The sequence below is a fragment of the Thamnophis sirtalis genome, unplaced genomic scaffold (genome assembly GCF_051295495.1).
Source record: "Thamnophis sirtalis isolate CommonGarterSnake01/CBP01778 unplaced genomic scaffold, rThaSir2_p1.2 scaffold_6, whole genome shotgun sequence".
NCBI lineage: Eukaryota > Metazoa > Chordata > Lepidosauria > Squamata > Natricidae > Thamnophis > Thamnophis sirtalis.
Genome location: NW_028261386.1, coordinates 123,319,910 through 123,338,160, shown reverse-complemented (window position 1 = coordinate 123,338,160; position 18,251 = coordinate 123,319,910). Strand labels below are relative to the sequence as shown.

The following is an 18,251-nucleotide window of genomic DNA, read 5'->3' as shown; positions in this document are numbered from 1 at the left end:
GTATGTCATATGTCACTTTTTTAGTAACTTTAAATGGTCACTAACAAATGGTTGTAAGTTGAGGGCTACCTGTAGTTTAGGAAAGCTAATTTGATTGTTTCATCATCAGTCCCACATGCTCGGTATGAAAGATAGGGAAAGAGATGGATTCAGTCATTAGAACATTTATGGTACATTACTTTGTTTAGAGATCTTTTCTTCTTGCTGGATAAAATATAGGCAACGTCATTCTTGTTAAGAGGAAAAGTTACTTCAAATCAAATTCCACTGGCAAGTTCACAGCCACATTAATGCAATTTTCTTGGCAACTGAACATAATTTGGTTCCCATTGGTTGTTTTCTTGGATAGGTTTTCAATGTTTGCAATCTAGTCTACAACCTTGCTACTTTTAGTGATCTCCTGACCAATCCTGCCTACATCAGCTGAGTCCAGGAGATTGCAGTGGCATCACATATTTATGCAGATTCTCACAAATACAAGATTTTAAAAATGCCTATTTTTAAAGTGTTATTCTATAGCAGGGGTGTCAAACTCGATTTCATTGAGGGTTGTGTTTGACCTCGGGGGGCGTGGCCAGCTCGATGTCACTCGTGTCAGGGGTGCCTGTGGTGGCCCATGTGCTCTGCCAGAGAAAGCGGGCTCCCAATCTCCATTTTCGGCTGCCACAACCTCCTGCAACCCTCTGCCATGAAAACAGAGCTTGGTACCCCGCAGGCTGCATGCAGCCCCTGGGCCTTGAGTTTTACGGTTCACTGACAAAAGGGCGAACAACAAAACCGTGCCCGACTAAACTGCGTCGCTGACATCATCAACAGGGCAACAACAGCGCGGAGACAGAAGCACGCTGTAAACCCTAAACCTAAACTTAACACCTAACCCTAAACCTAACCCTTACCTTAAGTTGAATCGGCTTTCTTTCAACGCGCTATTTAAAGCGCCCTTCTTTCTCCGCGCTGGCTGTTGTCGCCACGTTGATGCCGTCAACGACGCGGTTTAGTCGGGCGCGGTTTTTTCGTTCGCCTTTTTGTCGGGTCACGGAGTTTGACACCCCTGTTCTATAGGTACTGTCAAGAAAATATTTGGCGATCCCAAGGACAAAAATTAATGTGAAGTTACAGGTAATTGTGTGTGTGTGTGTGTGTGTGTGTATAGAATAGGAAATGAATGATACAAATTTTTTGAACACTTGAATTGGTTTGGAATTGCTATAGTTAATGTTTTGGTCCAATGTTTCAGTCCTACACTCATCAACATACTGTACATATTAAAATGAGATTCTCCAGTATCATAAGGAAATGAAATACTCCTGTGTGAACTACCTGTTCACAGTAAAACTACTTCTACCCGTTGTTTTTATGTGACAGTTTATTCAAGTTAGCTTTGAGTAGGGGAACAGGTACACTGAGGTATATTGCAGTTCTGTGTTTCAAGGTTCATGCAATAGCTTTCTCTGCATGTGAACAGTTCTAACACTTTTAAAGTATTGCTCAGACTATGAGGCATGATTATTAGTGACTGCTGATATGGCACACAGTGACATTCCGAAGATTGCTCTGAAATTTCACTGCCAATTCTATATATTTGAATATTGTTTTACAGAAGTCTAGCTGTTCTCTAGCTATTGACTGGCACAAAAAAAGCCTTTTTATCTCCTGCTGATCTTAACTTTATCTGCTTTTTAAACTGAGATACAGTTTTGCAAACTTAGCTTTTTAGTTAAGTTTTTCCCCAATACGATGTAAGCTCACAATATGATTTCTTCTCTGATCTCTTTGTAACTCTCACCTCATACTTTCTGAAATCCATTCTGAAGGATCTTCAAACCTCCAGAACAGAGAAAGGGTAGCTACTCTATTGACAGAAATCAAACATCAGTAGAAAAAAAAAATCATTGAATTTTTGACTTCTGGTGAAATGGACAGAATACATATTAAATAAACAAACAAACAAACAAAAAATAACTAGATAGATAGATAGATAGATAGATAGATAGATAGATAGATAGATAGATAGATAGATAGATAGATAGATAGACAGACAGACAGACACAGACAGACACAGACAGACAGACAGACAGACATCACATTCTAATAAGTTATTAACTTATATTTTTCCATGGATAATAATTTTATTCAATTGCAGCTTTGGTTCAGGTAGTCCTCAATTTACAACCACAGTTTAGCCTACAATTTATGTTGCTAAGTGAGAGAAAGTGTTGTTAAAAGAGTTTCACCCCATTTTACGACCTTTCTAGCCACAATTGTTAAATGACTCCCTGCAGTTGCTCGGTTATAACACGGTTGTTAAGTGAATCTGTCTTCCCCATTGAGTTTGCTGGTGAGAAGATCGCAGAAGGTGATCACATGACCCCGGAATACTACCGCTGTCATAAATACAAGTCCCTTGTCAAGCACCTAAATTTTGATCATGTGACCATTGGGGATGCTGGAACGGTGTGAAAAACCCTCATAAGTCACTTTGATCAGTGCCATTGTCACTTTGAATGGTCATTAAATGAACTGATACAAGTTCAGGACTTATCTGTATTCCATTTGATGGCATCAGTTCTGTAATATTTCCATGTTACTGATCAGTGGTGGGTTTCAAAAAATTTTGGAACCTACTCTGTGGGTGTGGCCTCCTTTGTGGGAGTGGCTTGCCGGCCATGTGATCTGGTGGGAGTGGCTTGCCGGCCTTTCTTTCTTTCTTTCTTTCTTTCTTTCTTTCTTTCTTTCTTTCTTTCTTTCTCTCTCTCTCTCTCTCTCTCTCTCTCTCCTTTCTTTTGTCTCTCTGTCCCTTTTTTCTTTCATCTCTCTCTTACACTCTTTTTCTTTCTTTTTTCTTTCTTTATTTCTTCCTTTCTTTCTCTTTCTCTCTCTCTCTCTCTGTGTCAGTCTGTCTGTCTCTCTCTCTCTCTCTGTGTGTGTGTGTGTGTGGCAGTGGTGGGTTTCAAAAAATCTTGGAACCTCTTCTGTAGGTGTGGCCTGCTTTCCGGGTCCACTGGTGGAACCTCTTCTAACCGGTTCTGTAGATTTGACGAACCGGTTCTACCGAATAGGTGCGAACTGGTAGGAACCCACCTCTGTTACTGATGAATGTAGAGTGTCTAAAATACCTTAGTTATGGAAAGGTATTGAATGATACTGTTTGGATTCACACAGATCACAACTTTTACAATAATGTAAGTTGTAGCATTTGGCTATCCATGAACAATTACTTCAGTTAGCTTTATTTTGTTGCTTCAGGACCAGAAATGATAACTTCATTCATCTGTTCGTTCTGTCTTTTGTTCGATCATTCTATTTCAATAGCTGCTCACCTCAGTCAATGACTCTGGGTGGTTTACAAGTCAAAAAATATGTTACCATTAAAATATTAAAAACATTGAAGAAAAAAATATTAGGAGCCATGGTGGCACAATGGTTAGAATGCAGTACTGCAGGCTACTTCTGCTGACTGCCGGCTGCCTGCAATCTGGCAGTTCAAATCTCACCAGGATCAAGGTTGATTCAACCTTCCATCCTTCCCAGGTTGGTAAATGAGGACTCAGATTGTTGGGGGCAATATGCTGACTTTGTGAAACCACATAGAGTGGGCTGTAAAAGCACTACGAAGCAGTATATAAGTCTAAGTGCTATTGCTATTAGTAACTAGCAGATTATCGACAAGAATTCTAAGTATCTTAATATTCTAGAAAAAGAGTTCAGAAAAAAAACACCTCATCAAATATTTTCAAAACTCCATATCTGGAGCTAAGACCATAAGAATGCTACATAATTGCATGTTTTTTTAAATTTTGTTAATAAATAAATATGTCATGTTAACTTGCAATACAGAATGGTTTCATTCTTTTAATATAATTGGTCAGTGATGATTCAAAAATCGTGCTTATTTATATATCATACGGTAGTTGTTCCAACTTAATCATCACAGAAGTTTATAGGATTGCCTGCAAAGTCAGAGTTATATGAAAATTATATGACAATGTCTATGTGATAGTTCTTACTATATTAATTATATTCATACAGGCCCTCTCATTTCCATAATGACGATTGTTTCAAAAAGTAGGAACATCACAATAAAACCTATAACATTTACATCTATACCTTTGTTTATATACAAACTGGGTTTATATAAAAACTGGGTTCATGTCAGGCGTGAAAAAACAGACCCTCATATCTGATTGTCTAGCTACTTTATTGTTTTATGATTATTTCAGAGGAATCTCCCCATCCTGGCAGCTTTCATTGGGAATAAGATTAAAATGCATTTAGATGTGTGTGTGAGGGGTGGGGGAGGAGAGAGATATATATATATCTTGGCCTTTTGTGCTTACATAATGAGTCCGGACTAATTCCCTGCTTAAGTTCCCCCCCTAGATTGTGACGGTTGTTCTCAAACAATTATTTATTCAGTTTCTATAACCATCCATCTCAATCAAAGACTCTGTTATAGTGTTTACCTTAGTATGTTAAAATCTGGATTATAAGCGTTGTATGTGACTTAACACAATGTGTAAACTTAACCCAAGGTAGTTCATTCGAGTAATTTTTGGAGAGAGGTAACCCAATTGAATAGTGTCATTGCTTGTTATCAGATCCATCAAATGGGAAACATCAAATCTTAGTCTTGAAGACAAATAAGATTCCTTGAAAAAGCTTACTGATATATATGGCTGTAAAACTTCAATGTTGCCTATTTGTTATGGTATTCATTAACATTTTCGGTGGCAGTCATACCTGGAACTGGTAAACATTAAGTAGAGTTCTTTGGGAAGATCTTCTAAGCTTCAGGAGATCTGGGGTGGAAGATGTAAGAATCATGGTTGGAGAGGATCTCAAAAGCAAGAGGAAAAAAAACCCGGAGTGGAATGGAATATCCAAATAATTCAAATAGAGATGTGGAAATAATATAAATTCATGCCGCCATATACAGGTAGTCCTCAATTTACAACCATTCTTTTACTGATTGTTTGAAGTTACAATGGCACTGAAAAAAGTTACTTATGACCGATTCTCACACTTAAGCTTGCTACGGTATTCCCTACTGCAGTGTTTCTCAACCTTGTCAACTTGAAGATGTCTGGACTTCAACCCCCAGAATTCCCCAGCCAGCATTCGCTGGCTGGGGAATTCTGGGGGTTGAAGTCCAGACATCTTCAAGTTGACAAGGTTGAGAAACACTGCCCTACTGTCATGTGATCAAAATTCAGACTTGTGACAACTGGTTTGTGTTTATGATGGTTGTGGTTGTTCCAGAGTCACCTTTGTGACCTTCCTAGCTGTAGCTTCCTACAAGCAAAAACAAGTCAGCATGTGATTCACTTAACAACGGCAGAATTTTCTTAACAATCATGGCAAAAAAAGGGTCATCAAATCAGGTTCGATCTTGCTTAGCAATGGAAATTCTAGTCCCAATTGTGATTGCAAATTGAAGATTACCCGGCAGTGGTGGGTTTCAAAAATTTTTGGAACCTACTCTGTGGGTGTGGCCTCCTTTGTGGGAGTGGCTTGCTGGCCATGTGACCTAGTGGGAGCGGCTTGCCAGCCATGTGTTTTCTCTCTCTCTCTCTCTCTCTCTCTCTCCTTCCTTTTGTCTCTCTGTACCTTTTTTCTTTTTTTCTTTCAACTCTCTCTCACTCTTTTTCATTCTTATTTATTTATTTCTCTCTCTCTATCTCTCTGTCAGTCTCTCTGTCTCTCTGTCTCTCTCTCTCTCTCCTTCCTTTTGTCTGTCTGTTTCTCTGTCTCTGTCTGTTTCTCTGTCTCTGTCTCTCTCTCTCCTTCCTTTTGTCTCTCTGTCCCTTTTTTCTTTTTTTCTTTCATCTCTCTCTCTTTTTCTTTCTTTTTATTTATTTATTTATTTCTCTCTCTCTCTCTCTGTCAGTTTGTCTGTCTGTCTCTCTCTCTCTCTCCTTCCTTTTGTCTCTGTCCCTTTTTTCTTTTTTTCTTTCATCTCTCTCTCTCTTTCTTTCTTTTTTATTTATTTATTTATTTCTCTCTCTCTCTGTCTGTCAGTCTGTCTGTCTCTCTGTCTCTGTCTCTGTCTCTGTCTCTGTCTCTGTCTCTCTCTCTCTCTCTCTCTCTCTCTCTCTCTGTGGGAGTGGTGGGTTTTAAAAATTTTTGGAACCTCTTCTGTAGGTGTGGCCTGCTTTCCGGGTCCACTAGTGGAACCTCTTCTAACCGGTTCGGTAGATTTGACGAACCGGTTCTACCAAATAGGTGTGAACTGGTAGGAACCCACCTCTGTTAGCCGGTAGGAAGATTTAAATTAAATGTTTATGCTCATTCTGCTGCTTCTCACTGAGATTTTTTTGTTCTTTCAGGGGGATGATTCAGTTGATGTGACAGCTAAACCAAAGAGAAGTTTTTATGCTGCAAGAGACTTATATAAATATCGTCATCAATATCCAGTAAGAACATTTTGTATTCGGGGAGCGTTTATTAAAATAAAGCAGTATTAAACTTACGTCCTGCTGCAGTTCCGTGGGAGACCCTTAATTTTTTAGAAAAAAATATAGTGGCATTGGAAGACGGATAATGGGAGATATTAGTGAATTCTACCGGCTCCTATAATTGCCATTTTGATAGGTGTTATTAAAATACACCTATATTTGATTTCAAATGTTTATTCATTAATTGTTTTTCTTAATGATACCTGCATAGAGAACTCAACTGGGGGAACAGTTACAATTTCTTAGGTTTTGTATTACAAAAGTTTACTATAGCTTCCATGTTGATTTAAAAAAAAGTTTGTTGCAGAAAAGCCTATGATTTAAAATTAAGAAATGAAATGAACTATATAACACAACCCTTAAAGTGCAATTACTAATTTGCTTCTGTTACATATCATATGGAAATCCAAAAAATGACAAACTAAAAAAAAAGAGAAGCTGAAAAGAGCTTGTAATCATTTTACCATTTATTTTATGTATCAGCTATTTGAAATATATGCTTACTTGAAAGCAAGATTTCTTTAACTTCAGTGGTTTTCTTTATTCCCTGAACATGTCTAAGACTGATTGATTGATTGATTGATTGATTGATTATGTGTCATCAAGTTGTTTTCAACGCATAGCAACCACATAGATATACTCTTATGTTTCTGAGATTGTTTAAGAGATTGAACAGGGCAATTCTACACTGTAAGTGACTATTTAAAAATAGCAATAGCAATAGCAATAGCAGTTAGACTTATATACCGCTTCATAGGGCTTTCAGCCCTCTCTAAGCGGTTTACAGAGTCAGCATATCACCCCCAACAATCCGGGTCCTCATTTTACCCACCTCGGAAGGATGGAAGGCTGAGTCAACCTTGAGCCGGTGAGATTTGAACAGCCGAACTGCAGAACTGCAGTCAGCTGAAGTAGCCTGCAGTGCTGCATTTAACCACTGCGCCACCTCGGCTTCAAATCAGTGTTGCTCAACTCAGATTCACTTCTAAATAAGGGACTATAGGATGGTAGCCTAATAACTCATTTTATATTCCAAGATTAATACTAGACCAACAATCAAGCAGTAAATACCCTGATCAATATCCTGTATCAAGAGCATACCCACCAACAGACAGGAAATGCTACGAGCATATAAACAGAGAGCAAGCCCCTCTCCCTCCTAGCACTGATGATGTTACCTAGTTGAGTAATTAAACATCTACAAGAAAACCACCAAGCCCAGAGAGCACCAAGGAACCCACAATTCGACCCTGAGCCACAAATATTCTCTTGTATTAGTAACTCATATTATACATTTACTATTACTATATTTTATTGGCTTATCTGTGATATCGATGAATTTTCTAAAATGTTTAATCCATTTACCTTGTTCCATTTTATCCATCTTATCTTGTTTCTAGTCTAGCAAAGTTGTATTTTGGATTATGTAAAAACCATACCTGTAATAATTTCAGTTCCAGACTATTTCTTACGGAGTATTTTTGCATTTGTCTTCCTTTCTGCTCAGCAGAACTTTAAAGAACTGAGATACCAGAATGATTTATGCAACCTTCGCTTTTACAAGAACAAAATTCCCTTTAAACCTGATGGTAAGTAATCAGTACTGTGATTATTGTATCGTTTGTACATAGTTCAGTTCAGTGACGTGCGGTGAGGTTTATGGCTGGTGAGGCACTGACACAGGGGTTTCAAATTTTTTTAGACTTGTGGACTTCAACTCCCAGAATTCCACAGCCAGGCATGCTCAGTTCCGATTTAAAGCGACAGCATTTGTTTTTCTCCTTTGCGAAAAAGTTTTCCACTATTCTTTTTCTTCTCCCACCCTCTCCTTCCTCCCCCTCTCACTCCCTTCCCCCTCTCTCAAACAGACACACGCACAGAGAAGTTGGATCCCTCTCTCACTCACTCAATCTCAAACAAACACAAACACAGAAGTTGGATTGGATATATTTTCCAATGGCTTGAAAGCAGCTCCTCTGCAATACCCCTCCCCCAATTCCCCTGCTGTCTTCCGATCCGAGCCTTTGATTGCAGGTGGAGCCACGTTGCCTTTTCAAACTTGTAATCAGTGAAGCTGGGCTTATATAGTTTTATCCAGCTGTGTGTGTGTGTGTGTGTGTGTGTGTGTATGTGTGTGAAAAGGTAATGTAGCTCTGCATGCAATTGCATATCTTTTCCAGCTGTTTCAGAGAGGATTTCAACTCTGCTCTTGCCTGCCATCATAAAAAGAAAAAAAAATGTAAAAGGAAAAAGGCAAGAGCTGAAGGCTGAGCTAGTTGCTGACAGAGTCACCGTGTGGATGATTCTGCTTAACTGTTTAAAAAAGCCTCTAAAAAAATGCCCTCTACAGGAGGCAGGAGAACGACGTGCCTCATTACGTCAGGAATTTTTCGGCTTTTAACCCTTGCTTAGCTCTGCTCGAGTGATCATAAAGTCAGACTAGATGAGGCACCTCGTTCTCCCGCCTCCTCCTGTAGTTTTTTAGAGGCTTTTTTAAACAGTTAAGCACTAAGCAGAGTCATCCACTGACTCTGGCAGCAACTAGCTCAGCCTTTTTCCTTTTACATTTTTTTTTCTTTTCATGATGACAGTGGTGAGGCCCTGCCTCCCCTGACTGCACGTCCCTGGTTCAGTTTCAGATCTATATAAATCAGATGGCCCCCAGTAGTTCCACTTTGCATTTAACTTTATAGCTCTAGTTTATGCATATTGACATAGAAGTAAGACATATTAAATCGAGTTTATTTCTCCTTCATCTGGTTTGCCAGGATTCTCGTCATGATTTTCTCCCCCAAAATAGGTCCTTGAGGCATTACCCTGAGTTTAAGACTTAGAACATCAGTGTATGTGGCTGCAGTGAGGATCTGCTGTCCTACTTAATGGAGGAAAGAGCTCAAAAATCCTTCCAGTGTGATTCGGCTTAGGTTTCCTAGAAGTCTCAGGAAATTTCATGCCCTTCTGAAGGTCTTCGTGACACCATGATTCTGAAGTTAGCTTTGCACCACTGACAGTCTGTGTACTTAGAATCATATAATCATAGATGGTGGAAGAGACCTTGGAGGTCTTCAACCAGTAAAGAAGGGCAAAGGATCTGGGTACTTGAGAGACCGCCTCCTGCCAATTACCTCCTTGCGACCTATTAGATCACACAGATTAGGCCTCCTCCGAGTTCCATCTGCCAGTCAGTGTTGACTGGCAACTACGCGGAGGAGAGCCTTTTCAGTAGTAGCTCTGACCCTTTGGAACGATCTCCCCGTGGAGATTCGTACCCTCACCACCCTCCAGACCTTCCGCACAGCCCTCAAGATCTGGCTATCCCGTCAGGCCTGGGGTTAAAGATTATAATCCGTCCCCTCCCGAATGATGAATGTTGCTTTCACTTTTAATTACGTACTGTTTTTATATGTCATTGTGTGTACTCCCTTCCCTATATGTTGTAAGCCGCCCTGAGTCCCCTCAGGGAAAAGGGCGGCCTATAAATAAATTTATCTAAATCTAAATCAAAGGACTTATTGTTTGATCTTTGGCAACAGTTAACCTCATATATTTCCTTATCCTTCAACTATAGAAAAAGTATTAATGTATTCATTTTAGCCATCAATACTAATGCTAAAAATGCTTTTTAAAGATTTTTATACTTATATTTATACTTCCTTTCTGAATGGTATTTAGAAAGTTATGTTCCTTTGGTATATTTATAGGGGTTTATATTGAAGAAGTCCTGAATAAATGGAAAGGAGATTATGAAAAGTTGGAACACAATCACACTTACATACAATGGTTGGTGCCTTTTATTCTTTTTAATTTCTTTTGTAGTAAACTGGTTAAAGCCATTTCAGTTTCAGGAAAAAACTTGTACATCTGTTTTGAACGTAGGTTGTTCCCACTCAGAGAGCAAGGACTGAATTTCTATGCAAAAGAATTAACAACCTGTGAAATTGAGGTAAAGCATCTAATTCATAATGTAATGCTAATACTTAATCATTTAAACTAGAATAATTTTGTATATTTAATGCTCTTGGTGTTTGTGCGTTTTTGTAAAAAAAAAATAATAATCTTGTTACAGGAGTTCAAAAAAACGAAAGAAGCGATTCGAAGATTCCTGTTAGCTTACAAAATGATGCTGGAGTTTTTCGGGATAAAATTAATTGATAAAACTGGGAATGTAGCACGAGCTCCTAACTGGCAAGAAAGATTCCAACACTTGAATGAGTAAGTTATATCTTCAGAAAATACTTGAGAACTGAAAGCCGGACAATTCTCTCCAGATTTGTTTTTCTAAGCCAGTGTTTCTCAACCTTGGCAACTTGAAGATGTCTGGACTTCAACTCCCAGAATTCCCCAGCATTCGCTGGCTGGGGAATTCTGGGAGTTGAAGTCCTGACATCTTCAAGTTACCAAGGTTAAGAAACACTGTTCTAAGCAGTTACCATACTTTCCTTTCCTCTTGGTTATAAGTTGTGATAGTTGTAAAATAGGGTGGTCATGTGACCAACTCAATTTTACAACCTTTTTTGTGGTGGTCATTAAGCAAACCACTGATTCACTACGGACACAGTTTTGCTGAAAACTGGATGTAAGTGCCGATTTTTTTTGTCAAAAATGTACTAATGTGACTGGAATGCTACTAATGAACATAAATGTGGACATGTTGCTGAATGGCCAAAAATTTGGTCCTGTGATCATGGGGGTAACACAATTTTTCAAACTTCAAATCCAGTAGCCTCAAGGTTAGAACTTTAAAGAGTCGTAAGTCGACAAATACATGTATGGAGATGCTGGATGATATCAAAGGCAGGAAAAGTATACATAATAGGCAAGATTTATCTTGTTTCCACACTTTTTTTTTCTGAGTCCAATATCCTCCTTTTCATTTAGTAACATTCTCTCCCACATTAATAAAGAGATAAAGTAGAAAGAAAGATCTAATGACAGTTTTATCAAGAGGTAGAATACAATGAATATAGCACTGATACATATTAAATATCTGTATGAGACTAGAAAGGCACTTCTAGGAAACATGAGACTGTTTCTATAATGGAGTCCCTGTGTACTTGTCCCTCATTGGTTGATTATGATATTTGGCTTGAACAGTGATGTTGCTATCATAGCCTTTGGTTGTCTATGCATCATTGGCTGTTCCTAGAATAAACAGATGTTGGAAGGCAGGTTCAAGAAGTCATACCTTTCAGATGGAATGCACGAATCAATGGTGCTAATTTTCTCCAAAAATTTTTAGGAAGAGTAAAATCAAGTGTTGTCCTTGACTCAGCAGTAGCATAAAAGTTAGAAGGACTAAACTATTTCTCAGCTAAATTTTACAAAACCTGGACCTCACCTGATCTGAATTCTGTCTGTTCCGAGACCAGAATGTTCTCCGGAAGCGTCTGATTCAACTGCTTCTACCTATACACTTTGTTGTTCAACTTCTATATTCATACCATAGTCCTGACTTTTGCCGAGCTAGATTTTTGTCCTCCAACTCTTGCCCATTGATCAATTTCCATTCTTATTTACAAGAAACAATCATGCAGATTATGTTTCCATTCTATTTATGACACATACCAGCTCTATAGCAGCACTGGAGATCTTTGGCTTTAGGACATCACTTGAAGTTAACTATTCAAAAATAAGTTTTGGTCTCAATTAATAATTAATAATAGAGCATTTGACCAAATTAAGGACTTGGCAGGTTACTATTTAAGCATTCATTCCTAACTTTTCACTGTTGGAATAATCAATTACATGAATGCTGAATTAGAATCCCCGCTAGGCCCCTAGTGGGATTCTTAAATATACAAACCATCAGATCAATAATTGCATCCCTGCAGCCTTTAAATTATATAAAGCCAAAATTGTGGACTTGCTGATATATGGTGCCCAGGTATGGGTTTACTCCTCCTCTCTCTTGGGAGCTGTTCAGTCTAGACTTCCAAAAACTGTTCTTTATATTCCTCTCTCAACCTCAAAGGCTCTTAAGTGTTGTGTATGGCTGTATCTCACTTGGGGCCAGCCTAAGAAAATGCCATGTCTCTTTCTCATTGAAAATAATGTTCTAGAGAGCACCTTTAGGCAAGCAACCTGACTCTGATTTGATACCAGTGGTGGGATTCAAATAATTTAACAACCGGTTCTCTGCCCTAATGGCCATCTGGGTAGGTGGGGCTCGGTGGTCATGTGACTGGGTGGGCATGGCCAACTCAAGGTCACTCAGGTCGATGGATGCTTCGCCTTAACTGTTACATTGTAATAAGGGTTAACCGGAGAGGCAGTTTCTGTAAGCAGGTCAATAAAGATTAGGCTAGAAACAACACTAGAATGTTTCCTTCCTGCCTTCCTTACAGGATTAGCCCTGTAAAGTGGGGAAAAAACAAAAGGAGATTTCTTCTAACAATCGGTTCTCTGAACTACTTTGAAAGTTATCAACCGGTTCTCCCGAATAGGTGCGAACTGGCTGAATCCCACCACTGTTTGGTACATTGTATATCATTCTTCGGACCATCAAAGTTTTGATTTTGGAGGATTTGGCATTTAGGTCTTCAAAATGACAGAGCTACATTTACTCATTTTCATTATCATTCATACCTCTTGGACAATCCTTAGATATTTTTATAACATCTTACAAGTTTCTCACTGGAGTAGGGTTTTTTTTTGTTTTACATTGGCCTAAATTGATGCTTTACCTATTAGGATATAGCAGTAGACTTATATACCGCTTCATAGGCCTTTCAGGCCTCTCTAAGCGGTTTACAGAGAGTCAGCATATTGCCCCCAACAATCTGGGTCCTCATTTTACCCACCTCGGAAGGATGGAAGGCTGAGTCAACCCTGAGCCGGTGAGATTTGAACCGCTGACCTGCTGATCTAGCAGTAGCCTGCAGTGCTGCATTTAACCACTGCGCCACCTTGACACTAGGCAGGTATAGTCTTCCGTATGATAACTATATTTGTGTATGTTCAGACATAGAGGTTGAGTCGGTGAATTATATTCTTTAAATTGTCTATTCAGTCACTCATAGCATTTGGCAAAAACCTGATTGCCAGAAATCTTAGTCATTTGACTAATAGCTTTCCGATTTCCCTCTGCAAGACCAAATATGGTAACCACTAAGAAGATTGCCAACTTTTTAACAACAGCCATAGCTTGCAGAAATTCACCTAATATCCCCTTTTTAGTACCAATTGTTTCAGATTTGGTTTATCGTGTGGCTCTCTTTTTGTTGTTTATTGGTTTCTGGCCATCAAACAATCAGTGAAGAGGAATGATACTTTTGTCACTTATGGATTTATATTCCATAACATATAACTGATGGTTACAACTTATCTAGAAGACCTTTCACTTGATATTTGACATTCAATCCTCCTTTCATCAAGGGTACAAGTGATTATTTTTTTCAGCTAATTTTTTTCCTCCTCTGAGATAATTATTTTTTTCTTTCGGTCATTTTGAATCAGATGTATCTTTCTTTGCAGATCCCAACATAATTATCTGAGAATCACCCGGATTCTGAAGAGTCTTGGTGAACTTGGTTATGAGAGTTTCAAGCCTCCTCTCGTGAAATTGATTCTACACGAGGCTCTGGTGGAAGAAACCATTCCCAACATTAAACAGAGCGCTCTGGAATATTTTGTGTACACCATTAGAGATCGAAGAGAGAGGAGGAAACTTCTGCGGTTTGCCCAACAGCACTACACCCCTTCTGACCATTTCATATGGGGCCCACCAAGGAAGCCGAAGCTGGAAGGAAGCAAACCAAATAAAAAGCTGGCTTCACCAGTGTCCCTTCGCAACAGCTCTACTTGCAAACATAAAAAGACAAAAGATCTCAAAAACGCATCTGAAATTTGTAACTCGAGGAATAAAACAAACGACGAGAAAAAGACAGAGCATATTAAAAACGGTACAGACAGCGACCAGAGTAAGAAAACAGGCTCCCCTGAAGTTGTTAAGCAGAGCAGTATGGTGAAAAATAGTAGTGCTGAGTGTCACAACACTAAAATGGACATTGTTGAGCCTTTGAATCAGAAGGAGACTATTTCTCATTTAAAGAAACATAAAGGCAAAAACAAGGAGAACGTTAGCCAGGACTGTAAACATTTGGAAGACATAGAAAAAGATTCATGTGAGACTAAAAACGATTCAACAAATATATCATCCGATATGCAAGACAATATATGTAAGGATAAAAACCTGGCGAGCTCATCTGTAAGAAATAAAGAGTGAAATCTTCTACCTGCATATGGCACAATGGTTTTTCACTTGTAGAAAATTGTTCAGGAACAAGAGATCTTTGGTACTGGATCCAATGCTGGCTACAACAGCTTAGCCTTGTCGGGGTTGTGGCGTCCTTAATTTGTTTACGGTTTGTACTTCTCCCAGCTATGTATTAAGCTTACAAAACTGCATATTGCTTAAGTCTAAGAGAAAAAAAACAACTTCCTTTGAATCTGTTTTCTATGCATAAAAATCCAACATTGATTTTTATTATGTATTTTATTTAAACTCTCTTAATTAATTTTAAGGTTTTGTTTTCAAAATATGGATGCGAGATAGACTTCCAAGGAGCCAAAGTTAGCGTCTCTTCAGCCGATTAATATGCTAATGTTTATAGAGTGCCTACCACTGCTTAAAAATTGGAATTTAGCTGTATTCTTATTTAACACAGAAAGTGGACCGCAGAGACTTGAGCTAAAGTCAAGCACAGCCTTGAATCACAACGGGCAAACTATATTAATTCAGCTCTTTTTCAAGCTTGACTATAAGGAGCCGTAATTAATTTCCCTGGGTTATTATGAGAAAATGCAGCAAAATAGCAAATCTCTACCATTTGCATACCAGCCTCCAAACATACTCTTACAGTTTTGTTATTGCCATTTTTCTTGATGTCTCCTCTAAGACACTGTACTGAGTGAAGTGTGGGGAAAATAGGATTCCAAACTGTTAAGAGAGTACAGTTTTTAAATGTTTTTTTTTAAAATAAAATACTAAAATCTAGCTCAGGTGTGATATTCCAAATGAAAAGTTGGGCAGGGAATACTCATTTACCCTGATGACACATCAGCAAAATTCTTGCGAATGTAAAATGGGATAAAATTGTATTCTGCTTGCATGCTTTCTGCTTTCCATTATTTATTATCTCGCTTCATCCCCCTTCCTTTTTGTTGTTGTTCTTCGCATGGAGTTGCACACCTCTGAGAATGAAGGTAAGCATTTCGTCCATGTTTTACTTCAGTACAGAGGTGGGTTTCTGCTGGTTCGCCCCGGATTGGGAAAACGGGTAGTGGCAGAAGCGGGAGGCTCCGCCCACCCAGCCAGATGCTTCTGCGCATACGCATGCACATGTGCACAAGTGAACCAGTAGTAAAATAAATTGAAATCCACCACTGCTTCAGTATCTGGAGCAATTACTGGTAGGAGGGAATCATTTGACTTGAGGGGTTTCATTCCCATGGATAAAGTCTTTCGTATAAAACACAGGAAAATTTAAACGTTGCAAAGACACCCCCCTCAAAAAAAAAAATGTGTATCCAGCTTTTCTAGGGCAGAGAAACACTATTTTAAATATGACTTTCCTGTAATTTCAGAACGGATTTAAAAAGCCCCTTTACAGCTAGGAGATTTCATCTTATTTTCTCTCCCAGCCTTCCTGAAAATTCCTACCCATAATTTCACTGTGGGATTCTACTGAAGGAGAAACCTTCTAAGCATGTTGATATTTTCACATCCCAAAGACCTATTAGATCCCACAGACTAGGCCGCCTCCGAATTCCATCTGCCGGCCAATGTCGGCTGGCGACTCCTTGGGGGAGGGCCTTCTCTGTGGCTGCTCTGGCCTTATGGAACGATCTCCCCGCTGAGATCCGGACCCTTACTACCCTTCCGGCCTTCCGCAAAGCAACTAAGACCTGGCTGTTCTGGCAGGCCTGGGGCTGTTGAATTATCAGATGTTACGACTGTTGTTGAATTTTAAATTGTTGTTTTTTATCTTTTTTATACCACCACCCCCCCTTCCCTTCTTATTGTTAGCCGCCCTGAGTCTTCCGGGAATAGGGCGGCATACAAGCCAAATTAATCTAATCTAATCTAATTTGTGACAAGGAATCTCGCTGTTCCCTTGCTTCTCCCTCTCTTCACCTCTGACCCAGGAAGTATTCCCAGGGAAGGAGTGACATGTCTAAAAGTTGAAGTCTATTAATGAAAAGGACTCAGAAGACGTTGGGAGAGCTAGGGGAATTCTTTTTCAAAGTCACAGGGCCTCCTAGTGAGCAAACATATGTAGCTCTCTTATCAAAGTCGTAACACTCTTAATATATACAGTTTAATTAACCTTCCCCAAATCAAAAGACCTTGTAGGAGAAAAGAGCAGAGATGTGATAAAATAGTGGTCTATGTGATTGGGTTCATTTGTGACGCTAGTTTGGGTTAAGAACAGGAAAGAGCTAAAATTGTAATTGTAATTTAATAAATTTATATGCCGCCCAATCCCGTAGGACTCCGGGCGGCTTACAAATACAAGAATAAAATAACTAAAATATAGGGAAAAGAGAAAAACAGATTTAAAAACAACACACCATGCACTCAAACCTAGATGGGGCTGGACCTCATTTATGGGATCAGCAGCCCCAGGCCTGCCGGAACAGCCAGGTTTTGGTGGCTTTTCGGAAGGCCGAGAGAGTGGGAAGGGTCCGGATCTCTGCGGGTAGATCGTTCCACAGGGCCGGAGCAGCTACAGAGAAGGCCCTCCCCCGGGGGGTCGCCAGCCGGCATTGCCCGGTCGACGGTACCCGGAGGAGGCCCAGCCTATAAGATCTTATCGGGCAGTCTCGCAGATAGAGCTTGTATGTGTGTGTTAGCACTTTTCTCCCACAAGCTCAAGGACTGTTGGCATGACATGATAAACTACAGGTAGTCCTCAATTTACAACCATTTGTTTACCAAATCATTTGAAGCTACAAATTCATCAAATAAAGTGATTTGCAACTTCTCCTCCTACTTAACAACTGTTGCAGCATTCCTGTGAGTGTGCAATTAAAATTTGGGTACTTAGCAATTGTTGCATTTACAGTTATTCGTGCGAGCTCCGTTTGCGACTTTTCCAGTCAGCTTGCAACAAGCAAAGTCAATGGGAAAAGCTGTCTTTGCTTAACGTCCATATGATTCGTTTCAACAACCGCAGTGATTTGCTTAGCAGCTGTGGCAAAAGAAATTCGTAAAGTGGACAGCATGACTCACTTAAAAACCATCCTGCTTAGTGATGGGAATTCTGATCGTAAACCGAGAACTAACTGCAAAGTAAGAGGGGAAGCAGCAGTAGTAATATAGGTGGTGGTTGAGAGATAAATAATACACTGGTGGTCCTACTCATCTATCCCATAGTGGTTTTGTCATAAACCAGGTGCTCCAAGCCAGCCTTGTAGTGTGGCCATGGAAAAGAGGATTAAATATGTCCCCATGCTGGCTGCACTGTCCGGGCACATTCTACGTACATCTTCATGATTATTTGTTCTTATTTTTATTCTATCTGCCCCTAACGTTCAGATTGCAGCTGTGTACTATAAAATGGACATAAAGGATCCTGTCTGCAGTTAAAAAAGCAGGAAGTGATTGTCACTTATTGAAGTGAGACTTATTGCCTGACTGGTAATCTACTGCTGGTTTAGAGAAGTTCAGAAAAAGGTAGCATTAGGCTGGGTCAGTGGTGGGATTCAGCTGGTTCACACCTATTCGGGAGAACCGGTTGGTAACTTTCTAAGCAGTTGGGAGAACCGGCTGTTGGAAGAAATCCCATTTTGTTT

At 39.5% G+C, this 18,251-nt stretch overlaps 1 protein-coding gene across 2 annotated transcripts in view; it reads left to right on the top strand.

Moving 5' to 3' along the window:
• The window catches only part of OGFRL1 (opioid growth factor receptor like 1), a 28,620-nt gene that overhangs the window by 4,433 nt on the left and 5,936 nt on the right, over positions 1 to 18,251 (top strand). Inside the window, exons 2-7 of one of the 2 annotated variants that reach the window (XR_015697089.1) lie at positions 6,327 to 6,413; positions 7,963 to 8,044; positions 10,157 to 10,235; positions 10,332 to 10,398; positions 10,522 to 10,667; positions 13,929 to 14,818. Coding sequence is in view for 1 of the 2 variants with exons in the window: in XM_087718903.1 (XP_087575029.1) it covers positions 6,327 to 6,413; positions 7,963 to 8,044; positions 10,157 to 10,235; positions 10,332 to 10,398; positions 10,522 to 10,667; positions 13,929 to 14,679 (1,212 nt within the window). In the remaining variant the exon portion in view is untranslated. Of the gene's footprint in view, positions 1 to 6,326; positions 6,414 to 7,962; positions 8,045 to 10,156; positions 10,236 to 10,331; positions 10,399 to 10,521; positions 10,668 to 13,928; positions 14,935 to 18,251 lie in introns of those variants that run through there. The other variant, XM_087718903.1, reaches the window with a different exon arrangement.